The sequence below is a fragment of the Typopeltis vanoorti genome, chromosome 5 (genome assembly GCF_054136105.1).
Source record: "Typopeltis vanoorti isolate ZY-2024b chromosome 5, IOZ_Tvanoo_1.0, whole genome shotgun sequence".
In the NCBI taxonomy this organism is placed as follows: domain Eukaryota; kingdom Metazoa; phylum Arthropoda; class Arachnida; order Uropygi; family Thelyphonidae; genus Typopeltis; species Typopeltis vanoorti.
In genome coordinates, this window is record NC_143553.1 from 95,586,156 (window position 1) to 95,613,256 (window position 27,101).

The window sequence follows — 27,101 nt, forward strand, 5'->3', positions numbered from 1 at the left end:
TATAATTTGTCAAGTATAATTTACTTGCTGACCAAGTGAAAAAAAAAAACTTGTTACAACCATCTCATCCTGAGTATTTAATGATATACCATTTTGCTACTTATATATGAAAAAAAAGAAAAGACTTATGCATTGATTTAGCTTACAGTATCTCCATGTTCCTGACTTTCCCACTGAGGAGATGTCAAAGGTCAAAACAAATCTGGACAATGAGCCTTTCCATAGTACATAACATTATATGTGTTTGGAAGGCTAGGCATAATGCAATACTGAGGCAATTTGATGTGATGAATAGCCTAGTCGATGATGATGAATATAATATTCTTGACAAGAATATAATTTCTTGTCAAGTATAATTTACTTTTTTTGACCTGGTGAAGAAACTCATTATGAAAAATGTTGGTATTAACAGATAGTGGAGGTTAGAGATTAAACTTTGCACAGACCTATTTCAGTGTATGACTACACAGGATGTCATTCTATATTCCTTTCTATTGAAAAATAGAAACCCTCCTTAGCTCAATCAGTTTAACAGTGACTTCCAAATCCATTAACCTATGGGCAAGTTTGACAGAGGCATTCTGTCAGATGCCTTTGTGAAATCCAGACAGACCATTCTTTGATCAAATAATCTTAAAAACCAAGCCTTGGGTAAACTTCCCATATAGCAAATTTAGACTGATAACACAGGACAAGGTTTTAATAAATTCATGCCAAATTTCTAGTGATATTATTTTATGTAGCTTGCTAACCATTATTCTTCTTTATTTTCTAGAATTTTATTTAATTTTTAGAATTATTTTTAGTCTCCTTTTTTAGTGTGAATTCATATTCATTCATGTTTGAAAGGTGGTGGTAGACGTAGAGTTAAAGTTTAGAGGACATATTGCTAAGGTTGCTAAATTAGCCCATAAGTAGAAATAAGGAAGTTGTAATTCCTCTTTATAAGGCCTTATAAAGGGGAATTACAACTCGATACTCCCACATCTGGATTACTGTGCTCAAGTCTGGTCCCCTGGGTTTCTTTGGGATGAGGAAGCGGTGGAGAGGATTAAGAGGCGAGTGACCAAGATGGTGAGTAGCCTGTGGAATGTACCCTATGAGAATAGATTGGAGGTGTGTGTGTGGATTCCAGAAGTTGGTTGATAGGAAAAAAAGAAGGGATATGATAGAAACATTTAAGTTGCTTAAAGGATTTTATAGGATAGATACAGGGGAAATGTTTCAGCACTTGGCTAGAGGGATCAGAACAAGGGGATCATCCCTGAAAGTTGAATAAAGGTGTGGTCAGTAGGGGTTTGAGGACTAGATTTTTTGATTGGAGAGTGGTGAATGGGTGGAATGAGTTGCCAGAGTCAGTTGCGAGTGCATTAACATTAATGGGTTAATGTTAATGGGTTCAAGGAGAGGTATGATAAATTGTGTGGATAGATTTGGGTCTCTTGTGATGAGTCTTTGCACTCCATGGAGGTGCACGTATAACAGTAATAATAATAATAATGCTGTGAATTGTGTTTACAATGATGAAATTTGTCCAGCATTACGATTCATTTCACATAATTTTAAATCATCTTTATCAGCAGGTTTTCTTCCTGAACACCTACTGCTTAATTTCAGGCATCATCCATTGCACAATTTCCAACCACCAGAATATAAATGCCAACATCTATTATTATTTTCCTGAGTTCAATGGAGTTATAAGACTGGGAGGTCAACACAAAGTCTATCATACCATTCCTTAAACTCATTCACAGTCTGTACACATTCACCACCCTCTCAGGCAAAGCATTTCATGCTCCTACCACTCTTCATGCAAAAAAAAACTTATCCTTTTACTCACCATCTTCTTTTGCAACTTCCAGGGATGGCCCCTTGTCCTTGCTCCTTTCCCTCATTTTACCATATGAAAAATCTCCTGTGTTAATACAATAATAACCCTTCAACAGTTTAAATGTCTTGATTATATCCCCCCCCCCTTATTTTTTGCATTCTATCTACCTAACTCTGCAGTCTGCATACCCCCAGTCTATCCTCATAATCAACATTGTACAGTGCTGATACTTTTGTTATCCATCTCTGCACCTTATTAATTATGCACTGAAATAATTCTCTGCAGCATTTATCTCTCACCCAACTGTCGGTTAACACAGTATTAATATTTGGATGTTATTGATAAACAATTGAGCCAGAGGTTCTATTGAGAAATAGAGCTCTCTGGTTCAGTTGGTTTTCCACAAGGATCAGCTCTGATACGTGCACAAATTGTATAAGTAGTTGTGTTAAGGCTTAAGTGCCGGGAAAAACTCATAAAAGTTTAATGGAGTGAAACAGCTCTAGGAAATGATTAAAAATAGTATTTAATGCTTTCAATATTTCATTTTAGTTACAGAAACATTGTTAGGGATTACAAAATGAATGAGACTTGTGACACATGAAGGGAAGCATGTGGACAGAAAAAATAAAGTTGGGCACCCCTATGTGGACACTTGTCAGCAGTCTAGGATGTAAACTGGGATCTCAAAGCGTTAGTTTCCCATATTTTGGGAAGTTTTATGCAACCATATTTATTTAAATTAGACTGATTTTTAAGAGCAGCAGCAGATTCTAAAAACAGCCTTTCTCTTCTAAGTATACCGTGATGGAGCATGATGTTTTTTTTTCCAATTGATTCTGTGAGCTGTATCTAAAACATGGTTTTCAAGGCCAGATTCATCATAGTCATGACTGCAGATGTATTTTGTATGTTCTTCTATTCAGATGATAGCTGATCTTCCTGTCTATCCATAGTAGGCCAACTTGCAGGAACAAGGAACTCTATGTACACTTGGAACCGAGAGGGAGAGTTTGTTAATGTAAATTTAGAAGAGAAAGACTGTTTTTAGAATCTGCTGCTGTCTGATATCCTAGTGAGTTTTGAGATCACTACATTGTTCACTAAAATTTCCTTAAATTACACCTAATTGCTTTTAAAAAAAGTATTTCCCCTCGATTTCATTGACCTCTTTTCCTTTGCTATCCATTCCAGTTATTTTTCTTGGAAGAACAAAATTTATAAACAGAGGGTATACCTCTATGGGGTTCCCCCCCCTTGCCAATTTTTTTTATGGGTGATTTTGAAAAAAACAATCTTGATTCAGCCCTCCCAAATCCTCTATGTAGTAAAGATATTTAGATAATGTCTTTTCTATTTGATCTCATGGCCTAGACACATTAGATACTTTTCTATGTCAGCTCAATAGTCTTCACTCTAGAATCCAATTTACAGTGAAAAAGGAAACTAATAGTCTGGCCTTTCTATACACATTGGTCACATGCCTATATAATGGTAACCTGTTCTTTTGTATATAGGAAACTCACTCTCACAGGTAGATACATTGACAAACTTTTCTATCACCTTCCTCTCAACAATATGGCGTCATAAAAACACTAACCCACAGTGCTTATAATCTTTTTTTCTAATGAGACCTCTCTTGCAACAGAACTCAATCATGTGCATCACACATTTCTATTTAATGACTAGTTCCCACAATATCAAAAAAAAAAAAAAATCAATCCTTTCCCCAATGCACAACCTTCTCTTCAGAAAGATTTTACTAATGCTATCACCATCCCCCTATGTCTGATGTACATAAGAAAAAATATCCAGAATCTTAAAAAAATACAATCATTGCACCACTTTCAAGCCTCGTTTAAAACCAGTTACACTTTTCCCCTCCTCTAAAGACATGCTTCCATCCACTGTCAGTTCCAGGTGTATATAGAGTTCCTTGTTCCTGCAAGTTGGCCTACTATGGACAGACAGAAAGATCAGCTACTGTCCAAATGGAAGAACATAAAAAATACATCTGTGGTCAATCTGACCTCACAGACCATGCTTTGGATACAGCTCATAGAATCAGTTAGAAAAAGACCATCATGCTCCATCACAGTAAATTTAGAAGAGAAAGACTGCTTTTAGAATCTGCTGCTCTTCTTAAAAATCAGCCCAATTTAAATAAATATGGTTGCATAAAACTTCCCAAAATATGAAAAATATTAATACTTCAAGATCCCAGCTTATCCAGCTGACAGGTGTCTATAGGGTATCCCACCTAGTTAGGACTTAAGTCTTTAATCCATGTGTTTCAAGTTAGTCTTGTGCTGCCTTTATTTGTGTGTGTTACAAGTCTCATTTTTTTACTCCCTAATGATGTCCCTGTAACTGAGATGAAATATTGGAAGCATTAAATACTATTTTTAATAATTTCCTATTGCTGTTTCACTCCATTAAACTTACCATGAGCATAAGCACTTATTAATCATATGTGCCTACCTATATGTATGAATAACTCTTGTCTCTCAAGTGTATTTGATAGAATTTTTTAATGTGAATCCTATTTGTGGAAGGTTATAAATCTATAGTATATTAGCACCTTGGTAAGTTGAATGGCTGGATAATCTGTAAATCCTGCTTCTAGATCAACCATGGAACTTTTTTTTAAGCTTCAGACTTCTAATGTGTAGGGTGATAATAGTATCATTATTATTGGTGAACTTTATGTACCAGGTAAATATTTTATCTAAAATTCAACACCAACATTACAGTTTACGAAGTTTTTATATCAGTTTCAATTAGAGATAATTTTTCATTGCAAAATGATTCAAAAATGAATGTCACAAATAGCAATAAATAAACTGCCAAATCATAATGGCTTGATTCTGTTGTAGGGATAATTAATATCATTATATGATCATTAATTCCATTAGTGCAGTAATTTATTAAAACTATAAACAACAAAATTACACGATAACCACAATAATAAACTTTAATGAAAGTACAAATATTTTGTACTAAAAATAACAGTACATCATCAGTGTTTAGAAATAAGCAAATCAAAGAACAGGAATACAAGATACAACAGCCAGTTTACCAATTAAAGATGGTTGCAACGAGCTAGAAATTAATACTACTAAATAATATTAAAACTGTTTTTGATGTCTACAGAAAATGAGAATGTCAAATTTTTGGGGGAGAGAGAGGGAGAATTGTTCTGATTCAAGTTAGGCTAATGTGAAAGGGCTTCACAACTTTCTTTGAAAAAAGTATTCATATTTAAAACTGTTTCTATGGAGATGAGCTTCATCCCACCAGATACTGTGTTTAGTGTCATTACTATGCTGTGCCAGTAATCTGCATGAATTGCCCAGATCAGACTTTGAGGTTTCATGTATTCAATGTAGTATTGAGGTTCATTAATTCTTTTTTCCACAGAACGGGTTATCATATTACATTCACAAGAAATCTGGTAAACACCAACTAAAGATAGAGATGACAGTTTGTCTTTTATATATGGTAACAGATGAGAAATTTTTTTGATAGGAAAATATGTGGGAAAAAGGTGATACTTCAAAATTCCCAACAGGTTCAGAGATACTAGAAATGTAAGGGATTGGAACCCTGCAGTCTATTGAAGAATCCTTAAGTAATGGAACATAGGAGTCATCTATTTCTGCTGGATTTGATGAGGGTTGTAATCATTCACTTCCATTAAAATTTTGATATTGAAAAGTTGTTGTAAGCTTGAGGGGGAGGCAGACAAACATTATGTGCTTTATTAAATAAAGACTTGATAACACCAATTTTTTAAGAGGTGTGATGAGCAGACTTTTGATCAGTGTATCTCCCAATAAAGATAGGTTTTTGATGAACACTGGTTGAAATAGTACCAGAGTTCATACAAGTAAGACTGTTCAAGAATGGTAAACTACCAGCATTTTCTTTTTCCTGTGTTTATGTAATTTTATTGTTTATAGCAGTGGTTCCCAAAGTGTGCGGCGTGGCTCCCTGGGGAGCCACGGCTTCCTCACAGGTACGCCACGATTACAAAATTTTCTTAATTTTATATCAATAATTTTTTATCTTTTTAAATTTTATTTCATTTTTCAATTCAATGTGATAGGATGCGACATCTAGTGGACCTGGTGCAAATCAGTAACTCACTTAGTAATAATTGTTTGCAGAAGCCTCTACAAATGGTTACTGGATGGCGCTCTACAATAATTAAGTTTCTCGATTGTTTTAGTAGTTTCTCGAACTTTTTCAGTACGTTGTGTTCGTATATAAATAGCTGTCGGTTTCGCGCGGTGTTAGTGTTAAATTAGTTTTCGGAGATTATATCAACTGAATATTGTTGTGATTTAGTCAAGTGAAGTTTTTGAAGTATTTCTTCTCGTATGTATTTTTAAAAATTGATTGGTTTTTACTAAACAGTAATAAGCGTTGTGAGAGAGAAAATAAAGAGGGCACACCGTCAAATAGTTGGAATAGCATGAAGAAGCATAAATATAAAAAACATGATGACAGTTATTTGGACTTTGGTTTTACGTCGACAGAAGTCAATGGTGAAGAGCTGAGACTAATTCTAGCCTCTCTGTTCTCCGAAGAAAAACTAAGAAAAGCTATATGTCACCTGAAAGAGAATAGAGCTGCTAGCCTGGATGACATTCAGACAGAACAGATAAAGCGTTTCGGTCCTGTAACCATCCAATGGCTGGTGAAATTGATGAATAGGTGTGTAGAATCTCTTCAGTTGCCCAAATTATGGAGGAAAGCTCAAGTGGTAGCTTTACTTAAACCAGGAAAGGAACCTACAGAGTCGAAGAATTTTTGCCCTTTCTCTCCTCTGCCACTTGTATAAAGTTTTTGAATGAATGATTCTGGAAAGAATAGCAGCAAACATTGACGAGAAACTTATACCCGAGCAAGCCGGTTTCCGTCCTGGAAAGTCCTGCTGTGGCCACATTCTGAATCTCACGCAGCACATCGAAGATGGTTACGAGAAGAAGCTTGTGACTGGAGCAGCTTTTATCGATCTTTCAGCAGCATATGACACTGTTAATCACAAGAAACTGTTGGTCAAGCTGTACCAAATAACGAAAGATTTTCACCTCATGAATGTAGTTAAAACCATGCTCCAGAATCGACGATTCTACGTAACTTTGCAAGGAAAGAAGAGCAGACTGAGAAATCAGAAGAATGGTTTACCTCAAGGAAGCATATTGGCCTAACTAACGATCAGCCAACCCACCCAAAAGTGAGGAGATTTATCTATGCTGATAACACAGTTATATGCAGTCAAGCAAGGAGTTTTGAAGAAGTTGAGAAGAGGTTGACAGAAGTCTTAGAAATACTCTCCAATTACTATGAGACCAATTGCCTGAAGCCTAACCCAAACAAGACTCAGGTATGTGCTTTCCATCTGCACAACAGGGAAGCAAAATGCCAGTTGAACATTGTCTGGAGAGGAAAACGCCTCGAACACTGCAGCAATCCCAAATATCTTGGAGTTAAGCTGGATCATACCTTGTCGTATAAGGTACATTGCCAGGAACTAAAATGAAAAATCTATGCAAGAAATATCATAAGAAAAATGACCGGCACGACGTGGGGAGCTCAATCAGAGGTACTTTGCTCGACGGCTTTGGCATTGTGTTTTGCTGCAGGGGAGTATGCTGCCCCAGTGTGGGTGGCATCCGCCCATGCTAAACACGTGGATGTGGCTTTAAATGATACCATTAGGATCATAACCAGATGCCTAAGACCAACCCCAGTCATCAAGCTGTATCCCTTAGCAGGCATAGCGCCACCAGGCATAAGACGTCAAGTGGCTGGTGGGATGGAGAAAAAAAAGCAGATGATGGACGAAAGACATCCAATGTACGGCCATATCATCACAGCTTCTCGACTCAAATCAAGGCATAGTTTTATGCAAAGAACTAATCTTCAAGAAGGTTAAACTTCAAGAAGCCCCCATAATTAAGGAAGAGTTAACCAAGTGATATCACCTCCCCTATAGCACTGGAGGACTCTGAACCATCTTAGAGTGGGAGTGTCCAGATGCAGAAGTAACCTGATGAAATGGAGTTATGTAGATGATGACAGCTGTGACTGCGGAGACGTCCAAACTGACGAACATCTTTTATGTTGCCCAGATCTAATCGATGAGTGCTCCACGGATGACATTCTGATGGTCAACGACAAGGCGATACAATCCGCTGTTTTTTGGATGTTGAGTGATTGGTGTTCCGGACTCGGAAAGTAAGTAATGATGAAGGGAGGCCGCAGAGTGTACTGTGTATGACAGTTTTGGCCCCAGAGTGCGTGCTACCAAGTAAGTTGAAACGCCATTTAGAAACTAATTATCCCAGCATGGTTAGTACATCATGACTACTTTACCAGAAAGTTAAAAGAGTTAAATCAATAAAATCAATAAATCAACAAAATTAAATCAATGCTTTGCTAGCATCTTACAAGGTGGCACATAGAATCGCAAAATATAAGAAGCCTCATACCATCGCAGAAGAACTCATTCTACTGGCTGCTGTTACATATGGTAAACATTATGATCGGTGAGTCTGCTGGGAAGCTGCTTTCAAAAGTGCCTTTGTCCAATAACACCATCAGTCGCAGAATACAGCACATAGCAGAGGACCTCAATGATCAATTAATTGAAAAAATAAAAGGGAAGGAATTTGGGTTGCAGCTGGATGAGGCCACAGATAATAATAATGATGCTCACTTGATTTGTACGGTTTATAGATGGTAATAACATTTTAGAAGACCTTCTCTTTTGTAAAAGTATCACTGCTGGTGCTAAGGCTCAAGACTTGTTCGTTCTATGTCCGGCTGTTATGGAGGATTGCAGGCACTTATTCAAAGCAAAGCCCCTGATGCGCTGTGCACCTATTGCATTATTCACAGGGAAGCACTCGCGTCAAAATATCTGAGTCCTACATTGAACCAGGTCTTAGAATATGTAGTGAATATAGTAAACTTTATAAAAACTTGGCCATTGAAGGCAAGGTTTTTCAAAAAACTATGTGAGAATATGGGATCCGAGCACACATCTTTGTTGTACTACAGCACTTCGCAATGGCTGTCTCGTGGTAATGTTTTGTCTCGTACGTTTGAACTGCGACAGGAAATTTATATTTTTCTTAAAGAGGAAGACCACGAGTATACTGCAACTTTTGTCAATAAAGCTTTTTTGGTAAAACTAGCATACTTATGTGATATTTTTGAAATGATGAATGCTCTGAATCTCTCCCTGCAGGGATGCAACATGCACGTTTTAAAGTCGATTGAGAAAATTTCAGCTTTTATAAAAAAAAAAAAACTAAAACTATGGAAAAGAAAAATGAATGAAGACAGAGGCAAAAATGTTTTCCCTTGTTGCAGCAGTTTTTGACCTCCAATGGAGTTGATTTCTCTCAAGGTATGAAATCCATTTTTGAAGAACACTTATCACAGCTTATCACCTGGTTTGAGAAATATTTTCAAAATGATAATATCGATAAATTTGCATGGATTCAAGATCCATTTAATGCCAGTACTCCATCTAAATTTACTGCTGCAGAAGAAGAGAATTTTATTGAGTTGTCTTGCGACAATACGTTGAAAACAAAATTTAGCAGCATGGAATTAACTAAATTTTGGATATCAGTAAAAGATTAATATCCCTTTCTGAGTGAAAAAAGCTCAGAGAATTTTAATTCCATTTGCAACTTCTTATTTGTGCAAAACTGGATTTTTGGCGGTTGCTGTGATCAAAACTAAGTATCGCATGAAAATCAATGTGGAGAAGGAAATGAGGGTGGCTGTGTCCGGTTTGATTTGAAGATTTGAGAAAATGTGCAGTGATCAACAGGCTCATCCATCCCACTAATGATAATTAGTTGAATTTGTTCAATTACTTTTTTTTGTGATCTTAAATATGTGTTTTATTTATTTTTACGTAACCTTTAATTAAAAAAATATTCACTATTTCACAAAGTGTACTTGTTAGAATTTAACATAGGGTGCCTTGGGAAAACCTGGATTCAGCAAGGGCGCCGAGAATCGAAAAAGTTTGAGAACCACCAGTTTATAGTTTAAATAGAGCTATTAGCACTGCTGAGCTTTATGCTAGAGGGCATTAGAGAAAATGAATGAATGAATTAAAACTGAGTTCAATTTTTCATGAGTTCAACTTTTTTCAAGCCACTTCAGGTTTCCAGTAAGCAAGGTAGTGATCTCATACTAGACAATGAAATTCATCTCCCACCGAAAGATGTTGACAAACCTTCATGCTCACATGAGTATTCAAACCCACAACCTATTGGTTGAAGAGTGGGCATGTTAACCATTTGGCTTGTCAGGCTGAGTAGTTAACATGCCCACAGACAAAAAAGTACTGTTGTAGTGGTGGTGAACACATGGTTCATTCATTGGTTCTTGGGTTGTAGTGAAATTTATCCATTTAGTATCTAAAAATAAGAAAGAATTCATAAATTTAAAGTTTCCTAGATATAGTAGACTATAATTAATTGATGTAAGTTACTACTGGATTTCTAACAATTGCATTACAAATTTGCAAAGAAAAGTATATGTAAGAAGCATCATTGAAGCTGTAGATAATTGTTATATAACATGGAAAAACATTTCAACTGATACCACTAGGTTGATGTGCAATCAGATGCCATGGGTTGATCTCCGCAAACCATAAAATTAGTCAGAGAACAAAATATTTGAAAGGAGAATACTTGGTCATTCTGATTATTCAGAATCATCTTCATTTATGCCCATGAGGAAGAAAGTTATTCATAAACAATATTGAGAAGAAAAAAATGCTTCAAATAGTCAGGGTAGCAAAGCATCAGTTGTTATAGGTTGAACTTGCTCAGCAGGAGAGCATTTACTTAGTATTCTGTATCAGTTCCTCTCTCCAAATGAATTGTTATTACTATACCTGTGCAATTTTATTATAAGAATAACATCAGCAATTAATCTGATTGTCTTTTTTTTTTTTTTTGTGGCACTTGCAACATAGTAATGATTTTTAGAAATGTATTCAGAAGAAAAATAATTTTACTATTGCAAATATTTTAGCTTGAAGCAGGCCATTGTAGCGTGAAGCTCAAACAAAATAAAATATAAAATAAAATGACATTTAAAATTAAAATAAATTAACCTTGGCATATAATGAAATAAAATTAGATAAAATAGTTAAATTTGAATGAATTGAAAAAAATTAATAATAAATTAATTAAAATACAAATAAAATTTAAAAAAATAAAATAAATAGTAAAAAAAATGGGGGGGACACATTATCGCTTGCCATTTATGAGGATTGTTAAAACACTTAAGGAATAGAACAACGTAGTTAAGGGTATAAATTAAATTAAACTTTAATAAATATTTTCCGATATTTCGGCAACGTCACATTGCCATCTTCTAAAGGAACTTACATAAAAGTTACGTGCACGTAGGCACTACAACACAGAAACTGGGAATGAAGAGATGAAGCTATTGTTCTCCTAACAGTCCTGATGGTGTCCTCTAGCGGGCTAAGTAGGTGTTCTTGGCCATTGGGCTGAAGGTCTGCTGATGTAGGCCTCCCAAATTTGGGGCAGTCGCATACAACAAAATTTGTTGAGGTTTGGAGAATTTCTTAGGGCTGAGGCTGATTCCATAAAGAATTTTTCAAATTTGTATTTGCTACGGTGTATCACTGTAGCTTTCTTCCACCGTATTCTGTGGCGTGTATCCAGAGCATGGTCCGTAAGCCCAGAATGACTGTATTTGTGAAAACAGATGTAGTCCTTGTGTTCTGAAATTCTGATATTCGCTGTCCTGCCTGTTTGGCCAAAGTAAGACAGTTTACAACTGCAAGGGACCTGGTAAACACCAGGAAGGTCTAGGGGAAGTGGTTGGTCTTTAGTAAAACTTTAGTAGTTTTACTAAAGTTTTACTAAAGTCACTCTCTTTAAATAGCCACTCAAACTGACACAGATGTAAAAGGCAAGTATTGAACCAAAGAATATTGTGGTTAGTGCCCAATGCTGTTCAGGCCAGATTTTTCAGATTTATTGTGGTTTTAAAAAAAAAAAAAAAAAAAGTAACATTGCTTTGTTCAAGCTTCACCTTGTGCTTGTGTACTGTTGATAGGTTGTTAATTTCAGGTCAAAATGTTCGCAATAATAAAATTATTATTTTTCTTGTGAATACATGTTTCTGATAATTGATATCATTGCTTATGAACAATATCCCAGAGCTCTTTATGGAAAAATGTTATAGCTTACTATTTTTTGTTGTTGTTGCTGTTTTTTTGCATGAATTGTCTTTGTGTCCATAGTCATATATCCTCAGAATAATTTCTTCCTCTAATTATTCCTCAGAACTTCTATTGTCACTTTTAGTAATATGATTTAATATCAGTTAAATTTTTTTTTCCCCGTCTTTTTTTTTTAGATAGAAAATGTGCGCATGTTGGATCGTTTCAACAATAAATACCAGTCAGTTGGAAATCTCTATTTGACAACAACACATTTAATCTTTGTAGATCCAGAGGAAAAGAAAGAAACATGGGTAAGTTATTAAGTTAGACTGGTGGAAATTTTTATTGTTTATTAATTTATAAACATATTAATTTATATGTATAATAATGAATATAATACGAGGATAGTCTGAAAAGTTCTTGGGCTCGACCATAGATGGCAACACTATCAGCAAGATTTTTTTTCTAAGTTGGCACATCTGTCATAAGCATTCATGTGAAATTACAAGTCATTCTATCGAGTAGTTTGCTTTATACAGCTCTCTGAAGCAAAAGTGTTGTCTCCACATGAAGGACGTCTAAAAAGTGTAACAACACCAGAAATCATTGATCAGTGTATGATATGCTATTGCAGTGTTTCTCAAACTTCAGATATCCCCGTACCCCTTCTTAAATTTTCATCATTATCAAGTACCCCTTTATCAAAATAATAATAGTTCATGCCAGGATGTGAATATCATGGATAGTAACTTGCAATTTGAGTACGAGAATTCATACAATGAAACAACAAATTTATAATTTCAAAATTATTTTTATTTTTCAACATAATCTCCCTTAATATTAATACATTTATTCCAGCGAAGCTCCGGTGCCATAATATATAATTTATTGAGAAATATATACGTTTAAAATAATTCTTTTATTCTTAATAATGATTCCATGCGTTAATGATGTATAGCCAAAAATTACCACGTACCCCCTTAAGATCTTTCGCATACCCCCCTAGGGGGGGGGTATGTGCACCACACTTTGAGAAACACTGTGCTATTGGATGACCGGCGAATCGAAGTGTAAGAAATTGCTAAGACTATAGGCATTTCAAAAGAATGTGTAGGATATATTTTGCATGAAGAATTGCAAATGAAAAAGCTTTGTGCAAGATGGGTGCTATGCTGATCAAAAATGCACTCGAATGAAAATCTCTAAACAGTGCTTGGAACATTTTAACAAAAATAAAACTGATTTTGTGCATCGATTTATTGCTATGGATGAGACTTTGATTCTCCAGTACACAACAGAAGCCAGTTGTACAGCACCAAAGAAGACAAGGTCGTGGCATCAGTGTTTTCGGATGCTAAAGGCATTTTGTTTATTAATTATCTTGAAAAGGGTAAAACAATAACTGGGGAATATTATTCCAATCTTTTAACCAGACTAGACAAAAAAATTCGTGAGAAAAGACCTGGTTTGCAGAAGAAAAAAATCATCTTTCATCAGGACAATGCACCTGCCCACAAAGGTGTTTTGGCAATGGGAAAATTGAGGGATCTGCACTATGAATTGTTGGAACATCCACCCTGTTCAATAGATTTGGCTCCCTCTGCCTTCTATCTTTTCCCAAAACTAAAATTCTTCCTCACTGGTCAGCCTTTTTCTTCGAATCAAGAGGTGATTGCAGCTGTAGAGGGGTGAGGGGTATTTTGCTGATCTTACTGAGAACCATTACAGGGACGTTATAATGGCACCGGAGCATCGCTGGAATAAATGTATTAATCTTAAGGAAGATTATGTTGAAAAATAAAAGTAATTTTGAAATTATAAATTTGTTGTTTCATTGTTAGGCCAAGAACTTTTCAGATCACCCTTGTATACAGACACATACATACATACGTATACACCAAGTGACCAGTTTAAGAGTAGATCTGTTTAATAGCAAATTGTTTTCTTTAGTTCAAAGAACAGTTCTATCTTGTAGATGTGCAAGAAGCTTTGACTGCATCCAGTCAGAGACTAATTTGCATTCTGCAATAGGATTGTGATAATATTCATATAGCTTATTCCACCTCATCCCATTTGATTGAGATTTCATGATTGAGCAGGTTGGTTGCCTGCTCAGTTCTAACTTTACCTCTATCAAGGGACATAATGATTACCACAAAAACACCTTCACATCATTATTGATAGATCCATTAATTAGTGCTACTGTTGCCATGTGCATGAAATTCAGCCTACTGTTGGTTACCAGCATGAGACAATGGGAACCTGGATATATTGGAACGGGTGACCTGTTTTCACTCTTCAAGTGTCTAATGTTGGTATGGCTGTAGCTGCTGTACCATCCATTACAGGTCTGTTGTATTTTGTGCATGCCAATATTCTCTTTTGAAGATTACTGTTGCATTGCACTGCTATTTGAATTGTGGCTCAGTTATTTTATTTTATTTTTTATTTATCTCACACCAGCAAAGGGTTGCTAACCTATAATACTGTGCAGCTAAGATTTTTTTACCATTATTTTACTTTCTTGCATTTCTTATTTATTTTTTTACATAATCTGGAAACCCCACTTTAGAGACCAAACAGAAAATTTTCAAGCCACTACAGCCTCCTCATAAGCAGATTAGTGGTCTCATACCAGGCAAATGAAATTCATCTTCCATCTAATGGCAAATGTTGAAAGTTTATTTTTCACTTGGTTAGAGTATAATAAATTTAGTTTAATCCTTTATCCAAGTGTGAGCAAACAAAGTTTGCGCCTGAAAGTATCTTCAGGACTAAGGGTAAAGGTGATACAACACCAGGGCAACTCATTGCAAAGGTGTAGCAAGCTACAAACACTCCTGTCCCAGTATCTCCATTAATGCAAAACACATCTCCTTGCGGATATGTCTAATGTTATGCATTAAGGGAAGGGCCACTACCCAGACTAGTTTCGACCTTTATTGAGGTCTCTTCAGTGGGAGCCAGGCCCAAGCTGAGATACCAGGCAGAAGCATTCGCAGGTCATCTCTACCTATAGGAGTTGCCAAATGGTGTGCCACCCTTTTTTAATAAATTACTCTGGATTTAGAGACAGATGTTGAAAGTTTATTTTTCACTTGGTTAGAGTATAATAAATTTAGTTTAATCCTTTATCCAAGTGTGAGCAAACAAAGTTTGCGCCTGAAAGTATCTTCAGGACTAAGGGTAAAGGTGATACAACACCAGGGCAACTCGTTGCAAAGGTGTAGCAAGCTACAAACACTCCTGTCCCAGTATCTCCATTAATGCAAAACACATCTCCTTGCGGATATGTCTAATGTTATGCATTAAGGGAAGGGCCACTACCCAGACTAGTTTCGACCTTTATTGAGGTCTGCCTGGTATCTCAGCTTGGGCCTGGCTCCCACTGAAGAGACCTCAATAAAGGTCGAAACTAGTCTGGGTAGTGGCCCTTCCCTTAATGCATAACATTAGACATATCCGCAAGGAGATGTGTTTTGCATTAATGGAGATACTGGGACAGGAGTGTTTGTAGCTTGCTACACCTTTGCAACGAGTTGCCCTGGTGTTGTATCACCTTTACCCTTAGTCCTGAAGATACTTTCAGGCGCAAACTTTGTTTGCTCACACTTGGATAAAGGATTAAACTAAATTTATTATACTCTAACCAAGTGAAAAATAAACTTTCAACATCTGTCTCTAAATCCAGAGTAATTTATTAAAAAAGGGTGGCACACCATTTGGCAACTCCTATAGGTAGAGATGACCTGCGAATGCTTCTGCCTGGTATCTCAGCTTGGGCCTGGCTCCCACTGAAGAGACCTCAATAAAGGTCGAAACTAGTCTGGGTAGTGGCCCTTCCCTTAATGCATAACATTAGACATATCCGCAAGGAGATGTGTTTTGCATTAATGGAGATACTGGGACAGGAGTGTTTGTAGCTTGCTACACCTTTGCAACGAGTTGCCCTGGTGTTGTATCACCTTTACCCTTAGTCCTGAAGACATCTAATGGCAAGTTCCCATTCCTGTGTCAGGATTTGAACCTGTAGCCTGTTGGTTAGAGGTCAGGCATTAACCACTCAGCTGACCAGGCCAATGACTCTGTTTTGACCACATGACTCTTATAATTACCACATGACACAACAATAACCATTATTGGTTTTCCATAACAGTAAGCTGTCTCTAACCATGATTGTCATTGACTGGATGTTGATACACTTATGAACAGCATGATTAGGTGACAGGTTTCCATGCTTATTTGGACATCCATGATTCCCACTGGCTGTATATTTTCTGGTTGTTAACCCATTCTTGGTATACTTAAAACATGGATCTGCATGAACATTACAGTAGGATGGCAGTTGCCATGATACTTATTCTAGCATCTACATGAAGATTTAAGACTCACTGCAAGAAGCCATACTAATTGACACAGTATCTTTTACACCTCATCTCATTCACTGATAATGCACTTACAGTTCCCTCTGTTAACCAATTATACACATTAATCACTTTACGAGGAAAGAAATTTAGTTCTTACCTACTTGTTATTCACATTCCTGCTCAATTTCCAGGGAAGATCCTTCCTTTTTTTTTTTCTTCTGTCATACATTGAAAAATTAAAAAAAAAATTATTCTGCATCTGTCCTATAAATCCCTTTAGCAACTTATATAATTCCTATCATATCTCTTTACTGCGTGTCAACCAAATTTAATTAATCTGTCCTCATAGTGAGCATTCCAAAGACCTGTTACCATCTTGGTTACAGGTCCTGCTTCTGAATAATCACCACCACCACCACTTCCTCATCACTACAAAAGTCAGGCAACCAAATATCTGAGCATTGTAATCCAGATGTAATTGTATCAAAGCTTTATAAAGGGCAATAACATTCTTTTCTGTGTCATTTTTGTGCACTGTTGCAATATATCTCTTAAACTTTAATCTGTCCATTATCACTACCAGTTCTCCAGCCTAAATTTTTGCAGCATATGCCCCATTCAAACCAAAATGGATAATATTATGGTTGCTGCACTGAACCAAGGATAGTGGCACCCACTATCCTTGCCCACATTATCAGAGCTTCCTCCAGGATATTTCTATCAGTTTCATTTACTTTGCTCTCTGCAGCCTAGCATTATCAGCAAAAACAACTAGTTAGTCCCTTCAATTATCTCTAATGTCATCATCACACAAATTAAACAGAGAGGTCCAAGCATAAAGTTCAAAGCATGCTGCTGCTGTTCACTAGTATCTCTTAGACTATATTCTATAATATACTGCTGTCTGATACCTACAACCTTCTCCCATCCATGTTGTCTGCTTCACATTCCTTTCCATTTTTCTCATGTGTGATAATCTGCCAAATGTCTTTGCATTTGACAAGAGACAGTTGCTTATCTCTTTATTCATTTATATATTTTTATATCAGTCCCACACACAAAAGCTACAAAACCTGTTGCACGTTGATACTATGAATAAGTAGATGGTTAGAAGAAACAAAGAACTCGCTGATATTTTTTGAACAAATGAAGATTGCAGTTCTTAGAACCTCGAGTTGTTAGGGACTAAAACCTTCAGTTGTTCATAAAAACTGAAGGTTGTAGTCCTTAGATAAAACATTTTGTGTTTGTGTGTTTTTCAGTTCTTAAGGACTAAAACCTTCAGTTGTTCATAAAAACTGAAGGTTGTAGTCCTTAGAAAAAACATTTTGTGTTGGTGCATGCGTGCGTGTGTGTGTGTGTGGGTGGGTGGGTGGGTGTAGAAATGCTCTGAGGAACAGAATTAAACAGTGAATGAGGTGATGGATAAGAAGTTGATTCATTGTGTTTGAAGCCAAACAGTGAACAAATGTTGACCAGCTGTTGCTCATGTATTTACAGTCATAAAGAAAAATGCAGGAATGTGGCAGCAAGTTCAACATAACCAATTGGGCTGAAACAGAATATTTGTGAGAAAGTGCTTGGAGATGAATATGTGAGAGTGCTATGAATCAGTTGGATTACACTATTTTGGACAATTCATGCTGTGCTGAAGGATATTTCTTGGGAGGTTTCTAGTGCATCATCATCATCATCATTAAATTCCTGCCATATACCCTCAAGGGGGGGGGGTTAGAGGATATGATAGTACTATTACCGTGAAAGACCAAAATTAGAGAATGTCGATATTCTCCGGTGAATGTCGACACATACCAAATACGTCGGTGAAAGACTGACATATTTGGTTATATTATCATACATTCGCACCATCGCCGGTATATGTCGACAAGCACAGATAAGCTCTGGTGGGGGTCGAAACGAAAAGCCGAGAACCTAACCTAACCTACCACGTCTTCATATCAAGTCCTGACTGAACAACACGAGTTTATTTCTATAAAAAGAGCAGCCACGAAAGAGAATCTTCTACTGCTAGCAATGAAAATGTTACAAACCTCAAAAAGAAAATTTCCTCTTGCTCAAATTGGTGATACTGTACGAATACAAGTCCTTGATGTCGACCATGGTCGTACAGATGCTCGAAATGTGTTGGCGGTTGTTGTTGGAATAGAAGACTCCAACTTTTATAAATTAGCAAACAAAAATGGTACCCTCAAGCAGCTTTATACCCGTAATCAGTTCATAATTTGTAAAGAAAAGTTACTTTCCATAGATGAGATTTCTTCTCAAGAAATGTCGCTGAGAGAAGCAGCTGCAACTAATTCGAAAAATGGAGGACAAGGCTATACATGCTGTAATTGCAAAAAGAAGTGTTCCACGACTAAATGCAGTTGTAAAACCAAAACTTTCTCCTATTTTGACATATATATCATAATATTATTTCTCTTATTTTGACATATATCATAATATTATTTCTCCTATTTTGACATATATCATATATTAAAAAGTTGCATTTTTGTCTTAACGTAATAAAAATATTTTTATTCAGCATTCACCACCAGTGCATGCTGAATGTCGACATTTGCCGGTAAAAGTGAGAAATAATGATATTTAGCAAATATTTCGTACATACACCAAGCGACTATGTGAATGCTGACATTCAGCGGAGAATATCGACATTTGCCAGATATCGGTCTTTCACAGTAACAGTACTACATGAAAAATTTACATCATTACTAACTTCCTATCTACAATTTTCCTCCAAATCAGTCTGTTAGTTGTCAAGACTCCAGCATTATCAGATCTTATATTTCTATCATCTAAGGCACTTTGTACTGTATGTTGTTGTTGTCTTGTCCTTTGAAGAGTCTTAGATGTTTCCGTGTGCTCCTTGTACTGCTTTGGCTATGTCTGTGATTTTGTTTGTATAGAGCTGTTGTTCAGGATTAGGATCTATTTCTTGCAAGGCTGCTGTAATTGCTGGACAGGTAAAGATGTGAGTGGGTGTCAGTTCAGTATTGGGGCAGTTGTTGCAGTTTCTATATGTTCTCGTATCATCTGTATTGATCTTCATTCCTCTATAATGTCCTGTTCGTAGTCTTGCTATCGTGGTGGAGGTCCTTCTGTCAGCATTGATCTCGGGAATTTGATGTTGTATCACTGATTTCAATGGAATTAGTTTAGCTTTTGCTAGTGCATTGGCATCAGCAAGAGTTATCATATGAGTTTCTTGGTTGAGTTCTCTGGCCTCTTTTGCTAATTTATCAGCTGCTTCGTTGTGATCAATGCCTACATGAGCAGGAATCCATTGTAAAATGCAACTTTTACCTAAACACTTTAGTTGATTTAAGAGTTTATGGATGTCTTGTGTGAGCTTGGTATTGCCATTTTTGATTGCCTCCATAGCTGATCTTGAGTCACTGTAAATTATAATTCCTTCAGATTGTTGAGATGATGATAGATTTAAGTAGGCTTCTAAGTGCTTTATTTATTGCGTAGAGTTCACTGGTAAAATTGGAAGCGATTCTCCCAGATCCAACTTTTATTGAAAGTTTTTCACCTTTCGGGAGTAGAAGGAGAACACCAGCGCCTCCATTAATCATATTGGTGTCTGATGATTCATCGGTATAACAAATAACCTGTTTGGAGGATGAAAGAAGGTTGATGGTATTTAGGCCTTTTTCTTTAAGCATTTCTTTTGGTTCTTTTTTTGTACAGAGTTTGGTAAGGTTTAGATTTATGGAGGTATTTAAAGGTAAAGGACTGGAAAATAGAGGTTCTTTGTTTATGTGAACATTTAGCTGATCAAGACCTATTTCTTTCCTGATGGTGTCATCATATTGTAAAGTTGATGATCTGTGAAGTCTGCAATTTTGGTTCCAATGTTCATAAGTTTTTAGGGAGATATGATCACTTTCGTAGCTTCTGATATTATTTATGAATTTTATGGTGGCAAATTTTCGTCTGTCCTCCAGCAGGTCAAGCCCACATTCCTGTTGGGCTCTGATGTTGTTAGTGGATGAGACTGCACCAATGATAATCTTGGATGCTTTTGCTTGTATTTTGTCTAGTTTTTTCTTTACCGATGAGGCCGAAGGTGACCAGATAGGTGCTGCATATTCCATTATTGGCCTTATTAGTGTAGTGTAAGTAGTTTTGAGGATTTTTGGCTTTGCGCCCCAATTTGTTCCACAAAGCCTTTTCAGTATATTTAATTTTTTTAGAGCTCTGTTGGAAGTGTTAGAGATGTGTTGTGCAAAACGTAATTCCTGATCAAGCATAATACCAAGGTATTTTGGATTTGTGACTTTTTCAATTAGCTTGTTATTGATCATGACTTTGGGATTGTAGGAATGTCTATTTTTCCTGTCTGTACTAAATGTACTTAGTTTTGTTTTGTCTGGGTTGATTTTGAGTTTAAGTTCGTCTGACCATTTTTCTAATCCTCTCATGGATTTGTTTAGAATTTCCTCTGATTCTGTGATTTTAGCACTAGTGTGCCAGATGGCTATATCATCTGCATAGCAAGTTACTTTTGTGTCTTCTGTAAGGTAGGGATGAATATTATTGACATATAGAAGGAATAGTACCGTATCAATCCACCTATATCTTGGTCTTCCTCTGGGCCGTTTTCCTGCCAACCTGGCAGAGAACATTTGTTTTGCTAATCTTTCCTCGCCCATTCTGTTTAAGTGACCATACCACCTGAGATTAACTCTGCTAACGCATTCCTGGATGCTGACAATGCCAAATTCTTTCCTAATTTTCTCGTTTTTAATATGATATTGCCACTGATGCCATCTGTTCATGCCTCTAATCTTTCTCAGTACTCTCATACCTGCGGTCTCTAGTCTTTGGTCAAGTGTTTTACTTCTGACCCAGCTCTCATCTCCATAAGTTAAAACTGGTTTGAACACTGTCTTGTATACAGCAAATTTAGTGTTCCAACTAATTTCTCTCTTATTCCATATGAATTTATTCAATTGACTTCCTACCATACCAGCTTTGTTGATTCTGTTGTCTATTTCCATATTTGATTTACCATCTTCAGTAAAAATCGTGCCTAAGTATCTGAAATGTTTTACTTGTTCTGTAGGTTATCCATTCACAATGCAGTTGACATTTTCAACGATTCTGCCAATTTTCATTGTCTTTGTCTTTTTATTGCTGACCTTCATACCATATCTATTACAACAGTTATTCAATTTAGTCAGGGAATCTTGCAGACTTGTAACAGATTTATTTAGAAGTATAACATTGTCTGCATAAAGCAAAGAGTTGAGATTAACATTTCCAATTTTGATATCAGGTTTAATACCACTTTCCTTCATAATATGATCCATATAGATAATGAATAACAGAGGGGATAATGTACATCCTTGTCTCACACCAGATTTAACATTAAACCATCTTCCTGTACTTCCTTCAATCCTAACTGCTGATTTACAACTCAAATAAAGACTAAGTATTGCTTGATATAATGTCCCATTGACACCATATAACTGTAGCATATTGAATAGCTTCTCTCTTGGCACCTTGTCATATGCCTTTTCCAAATTGACTAAACTTAAATACAGATCTTTGTTATATTCCCATGATTTCTCGATTATTTGTCGTAAAGTGAAGATCTGATCCTGACAGCTTCTATTTGGCCTGAATCCAGCTTGTTCTTCGCCAAGCCTTTCTTCCACAATTCTTCTCAGCCGTTTCTCAAGTATACTAGCATAAATCTTACCAGGAATACTCAGTAGGGAAATACGTCTGTAAGTCTCACATTCAGTTTTATATCCCTTTTTATATATGGGTACAATGAGAGCTCTACTCCATTTATCTGGAATTCATCCCTCTGTTCAGGCCTTCTAAACTAAGAAGTACAACCACTGCAAGACTTTTATACCTCCATACTGGAGCATTTCTGGTCAAATATCATCTACTCCTTCCGCCTTTCCACATTTCAAGGCCTTTGATGGCTTTTTCTATTTAAAGTATGGATATGTATTTCTTGACTGTATGCCTGTTGAGTGTTTTTTACCACTATGTTTCATTTATCAATTTTTCGAAATAATTACTCGATACTTCAAGGATATCTTTTTCTCCTGTTTTCTTGTCACCTTTATCATCTCTAAACTCCTTTTACAGCACTCTTTCCTCCATTTTTGAGCTTCTTCAACAACCTCCAGAATATTTTGCCACCTTCTTGATATTAATTTTCTATGTTCTTGCCACGTAGGTTTCTAGTATACTACCTCCAAATGTGATAAAGTTTCTAATGGCAGCATTAGGTGGATTTATGTAGTGTGATAAGTTGTATAGGTGAGAAGTGATATCTTCAGTGAAAAGTAATACCTTGTTTTTTTGGAGACAGAGGAGGCTATGGATGTTATATTCACATACTAAGAAATGCTAAAAGTGTAATTTAATTCAAGAAAAGCGAGAGAGAAACAGATCTGATCTTTGTGAAGAACTTGGTATAATCATGGATGAGCAGAGATGAAATGTGAACCTCTTGCATGAAATGAGACAGGACTGTGTTTTGGTAACATTGAAGATGACAAAGTTGTCTGCAACATGAAAATTTTGATACATTCCTAAAGAAGTATACATATCACTATGATAGCACTACATGATCATGTTTATGTTGTTACTAGCTTTCTCTCAACAGTCTTTCTCCAAATCTGAATTAGGTAGAGCTTCTAAGACACTTCTAACATCGACCCAATGTTAAATCTGGAATGAAAGGTTTAATTTATTATTAGGCATTTTATTCGGGATTTAACTAAGATGCAAAATTCTCCAAAAGAAATGCTTGTACATAGGTGTAAGTGATTTTGTAAATAATGTAATAATACTTTCTTAACGAAATTTTGTATGTGTTATATTGTAAACTGTCCTGTAAATAACAGACAAGAATCATTAAAGTCTTTGTAAAGTTACTTTGGAGCAAGAAAGTTAGAGCAAAGTTCACATTACTTTAATCAGCTTATAGACATAACCCCAGGCAGCTGCGATGCGAAGTCCGAGGCACATGCAAAACACCCACGTGGGAGACATATCTTAAAGAAGATAGCACGGAGTGCAAAAAGCTTAGGTACCGTAAGCAATCAGTGACCTAGTAGGGAGAGCAGCCGCGAGTGATATAAAAGATTTGGCAGCACGAGCTCGAGGCTTTTTTTTTTTCCCCCTTGGTTTCGGGTTCCAGTAGAAGTCGTTCGTGCGGACAGGAAGAACGATGGTCAACGACGACCACGCAGTCAGGGTAGCGGTCCGGTCCAGGCATAGCAGCGGCACAGCTAAACAGCTGGTGAAGACTGCAGCTTTATGCAGGACCATGCGCACCTATCCGTCAGAGTAGTATCACAATCATCTGCACAGGAGTGATTCGTGAACGCAATCACTAGTTGGCAAAATCTGAAGACAACAGGTAGCAGATCGAGGAAACTAGCCGAGGGAATCAGCAGAGATTGATCGAGAGGAAATTCCTGCTTAGTCCACTGGGTCGGTAACATAAAACCTTTTCATAAGGCATATTCCAGTAATTCGAATGAAATTTTTTTTATTAAGCTAAAAGCACAATAAAGAAATAAAATCCGACAAGTTTTGTAAGTCGTTTGACTTACATCTTCAGGGGTAAAAGGTAACTGAAAGGTAAAACAACAAAAAAGAGAAATTAATAGTTCATACTATACAGTTGTAGCTGTCTGGCTGTTTATAAAATGAAAAATTCAGAATGCAGATTCAAAGCAATGCTAAGTTTAAACAATGCTGGATGATGCCATGTTCTGTTGTTCACGATCATAATGTCTGAGGTCTGACTGAGGTATATTTTTTATCAAAGATGACCAAACTTGGTAGAATTAAGCCTTGGTTTTTATTGCATTGTGTTGGAATTTTAAGCATGTTTGCAGCCTCTTTAAATTTCCTTATGTAACAGTTTTTTTCTATATAAGACATTTTTGTTTTCTGCCAGAGTACATTGTGGCCAGTGGAAGTTTTGATAAAAAATATACCTTAGTCAGACCTTGGACATTATGATCATGAACAACAGAACGTGGCATCCTACAGCATTGTTTAAACTTAGCACTGCTTTAAATCTGCATTCTGATTTATTAATTTTATAAACAGTCAGACGGCTACAACTGTATAGTATGAACTATTAATTTATCTTTTTTGTTGTTTTAACTTTCAGTTACCTTTTACCCCTGAAGATATAAGTCAAACGCCTTACGAAACTTGTCGGGTTTTATTTCTTTATTGTGCTTTTAGCTTAAAAAATAAAAAATGTGGTCCAATTACTGGAATATGCCTTATGAACTTCTAAACCACAGACACCTCTACTTACAAGTAAAACCTTTTATTTGTCCATTGAACTGTGAACAGAGCTAGGAAGAGTTAATGTGCTAATGTAATAAGTGATAGGACTTGCTAATATATGACAGGACTCTAGTACTTTAACCTGTGGTAAATTGTTGTAATTCTAGTAGTATATTTTAACAGATATTGTCCTTGAATCATTTTCGGTGTGTTATAATCTAATCTTTGGATATTGAGTAGTTATTTTATTCACTTGCATAGCTGTGATAAGTGAGCGAGAATAGGACAGTTTGATTTGCTGATGTCTTTTAGTGTAACGCTTTAATTGTAATGAGATCTTGTCTGATAGATTGGTGTTACCTGCAGGAACACCAATCAAAGTTATTCTAAAATTTTTATGTTTAGAATAACTTTAGTTACTATGTACAATATCTTAGAATGAATAAACATTCTTGTTTTCTTTGCCTAAGTAAATTGCCTGATTTCTCAAACCATTGCACCACTTGCTTAAATTAGAGCCTGTATAAAAAAATTCAAGCGCGAGGGGACTGGTTACGATTGCTAATTGAAGAAAGTAATTTAAGCGCTTGTTGATTACTAGATTCCAAGATCATGTGACAGTCTGCGTGTTAACTATCTGACAAGGAGATTTCTCTTGTATAGGAATTAAGATGGCACAACTTCAAAAAATAAATTTTTCTTAATTCTAAAAAGGAGTTAACTCCAGAATTGCAACCAAGGAAAATTGGCCCTAGCCTAAGGCATTCTCTTTGTTTGTAGGATTTGCACACATGATCTATTGGAATGATAGGCCACTAAAGGAATAGGTTTTAGCTAAGATACAATACTAAGTAAAGGGATGAGAGATAATATCATAACAAGTGTATAACAAGATAGTAATTGAGATAATAAAACATAAAATAAATAAATATACACTTAAGAGAAAGAAAAGATATAACACCACCTAGATCTTGTACGTTTAAGATACCAAGAAATTTTATACTTGGTTTTAATCCTTTTCCCAAGGAAGCAAAGCAATGTTTTGCATGTGAAATATATTCACGTCTGAGCTACTACTTATATATATAGAGACTAATGACTTCATATCACTTGCCTTAGTATGTATCCCCTAATGCAAAGCACGCCCTCTTTCAGATGTGTATAATAATGCTATGCATAATGGGAAGGTATTGAGGTCTCATCAGTGGGAGCCAGACCCAGGAGAGATACCAAGGTTGAAGTAATGCAGAAGTCATATATATCTCATATACAAATAGACAAAAGGTGCTTGACCTTATTGATAAAAATCTCTGGATGAGAGAAAGATGTTGAAAGTTTTTTACCTTGGGTTTATTATATGTTAAAGATACCAAGAAATTTTATACTTGGTTTTAATCCTTTTCCCAAGGAAGCAAAACTTTTAAAATTTGTGCATGCTCTTCACTGCATGCCACTTAATTAGTGATAGCCTTGGGCCAGCTATCTCTGATTGGGTACCAGTGGAGATTGAACTGACCACTTAGTCTCCAAAAGTTAGATAGGGTTAAAAACGGCCTCGCCTATTCCCTATACGGGAATAAAAGGCATTAGCTGATTTTTTTTTTTTACTAAACTTTCCCATGACTTTTGTATAGTTACTTTAAGACATAGCTTATTTTTCTCTCTATTCTCTGAAAGTATGTGTTGACTTGCTTGCTTAAGAAATTTTGATATGATTTCTTCTTTTCTAAGACTACTACTTTTAAGTTCACCAAGAAGTGTGGAATTTTTCTATCCTTGCAAACAACTTCCCCCACATGCTTCCCTGTCTGAATTAATGTTGAAACATGGTATTAGTAATGACTAGTCCATGTCCTAAACAGAAATCCATTAAATACTTAGCATTATGATTAGTTTTTTTTTCATTATTATTTGGAGAGTACTCCAATTTTTTCTGAAATATTTCTTATATAACTGAAATATACTGTATATCCAGTATTTATCTTCTGTTGTATTTTTTACACTTCTAACAAGGACCAGCTGTCTTTCCAATGACTTAAACTTTTCTGCTTCTTTCTTAGTAAAACCTAAAACCTTCTGATGGAACACAGGCACAAATAAGTTTCATGTACGTAAAAATAGAGCATCTCAAAAAAATTTTTTTTTTCCAATTATCACAAAAAAATCACAACACAATTTAAATCTGCTTCTTTGATGCACCACTTATGAAGCAGTATGTCAAAGCAAAGCAGCTAATTGGCTAATCATATTGAAAAGAAGTGAGTGTAAGAAACTTTTAAAATGAATCAAAACTGAGTAGCTTTCAGAGGTGAAATGTAGACTGAAATACACAAACATTATCTATGAAAAAATG

At 36.0% G+C, this 27,101-nt stretch overlaps 1 protein-coding gene across 6 annotated transcripts in view; it reads left to right on the plus strand.

Moving 5' to 3' along the window:
- The window catches only part of Mtmr6 (Myotubularin related protein 6), a 401,631-nt gene that overhangs the window by 52,232 nt on the left and 322,298 nt on the right, over positions 1-27,101 (plus strand). For 5 of the 6 annotated variants that reach the window (XR_016548365.1, XR_016548364.1, XR_016548366.1 and 2 more), the window contains exon 2: positions 12,269-12,385. Coding sequence is in view for 3 of the 6 variants with exons in the window: in XM_090393272.1 (XP_090249398.1) it covers positions 12,269-12,385 (117 nt within the window). In the remaining 3 variants the exon portion in view is untranslated. Of the gene's footprint in view, positions 1-12,268; positions 12,386-27,101 lie in introns of those variants that run through there. The other variant, XM_090393274.1, reaches the window with a different exon arrangement.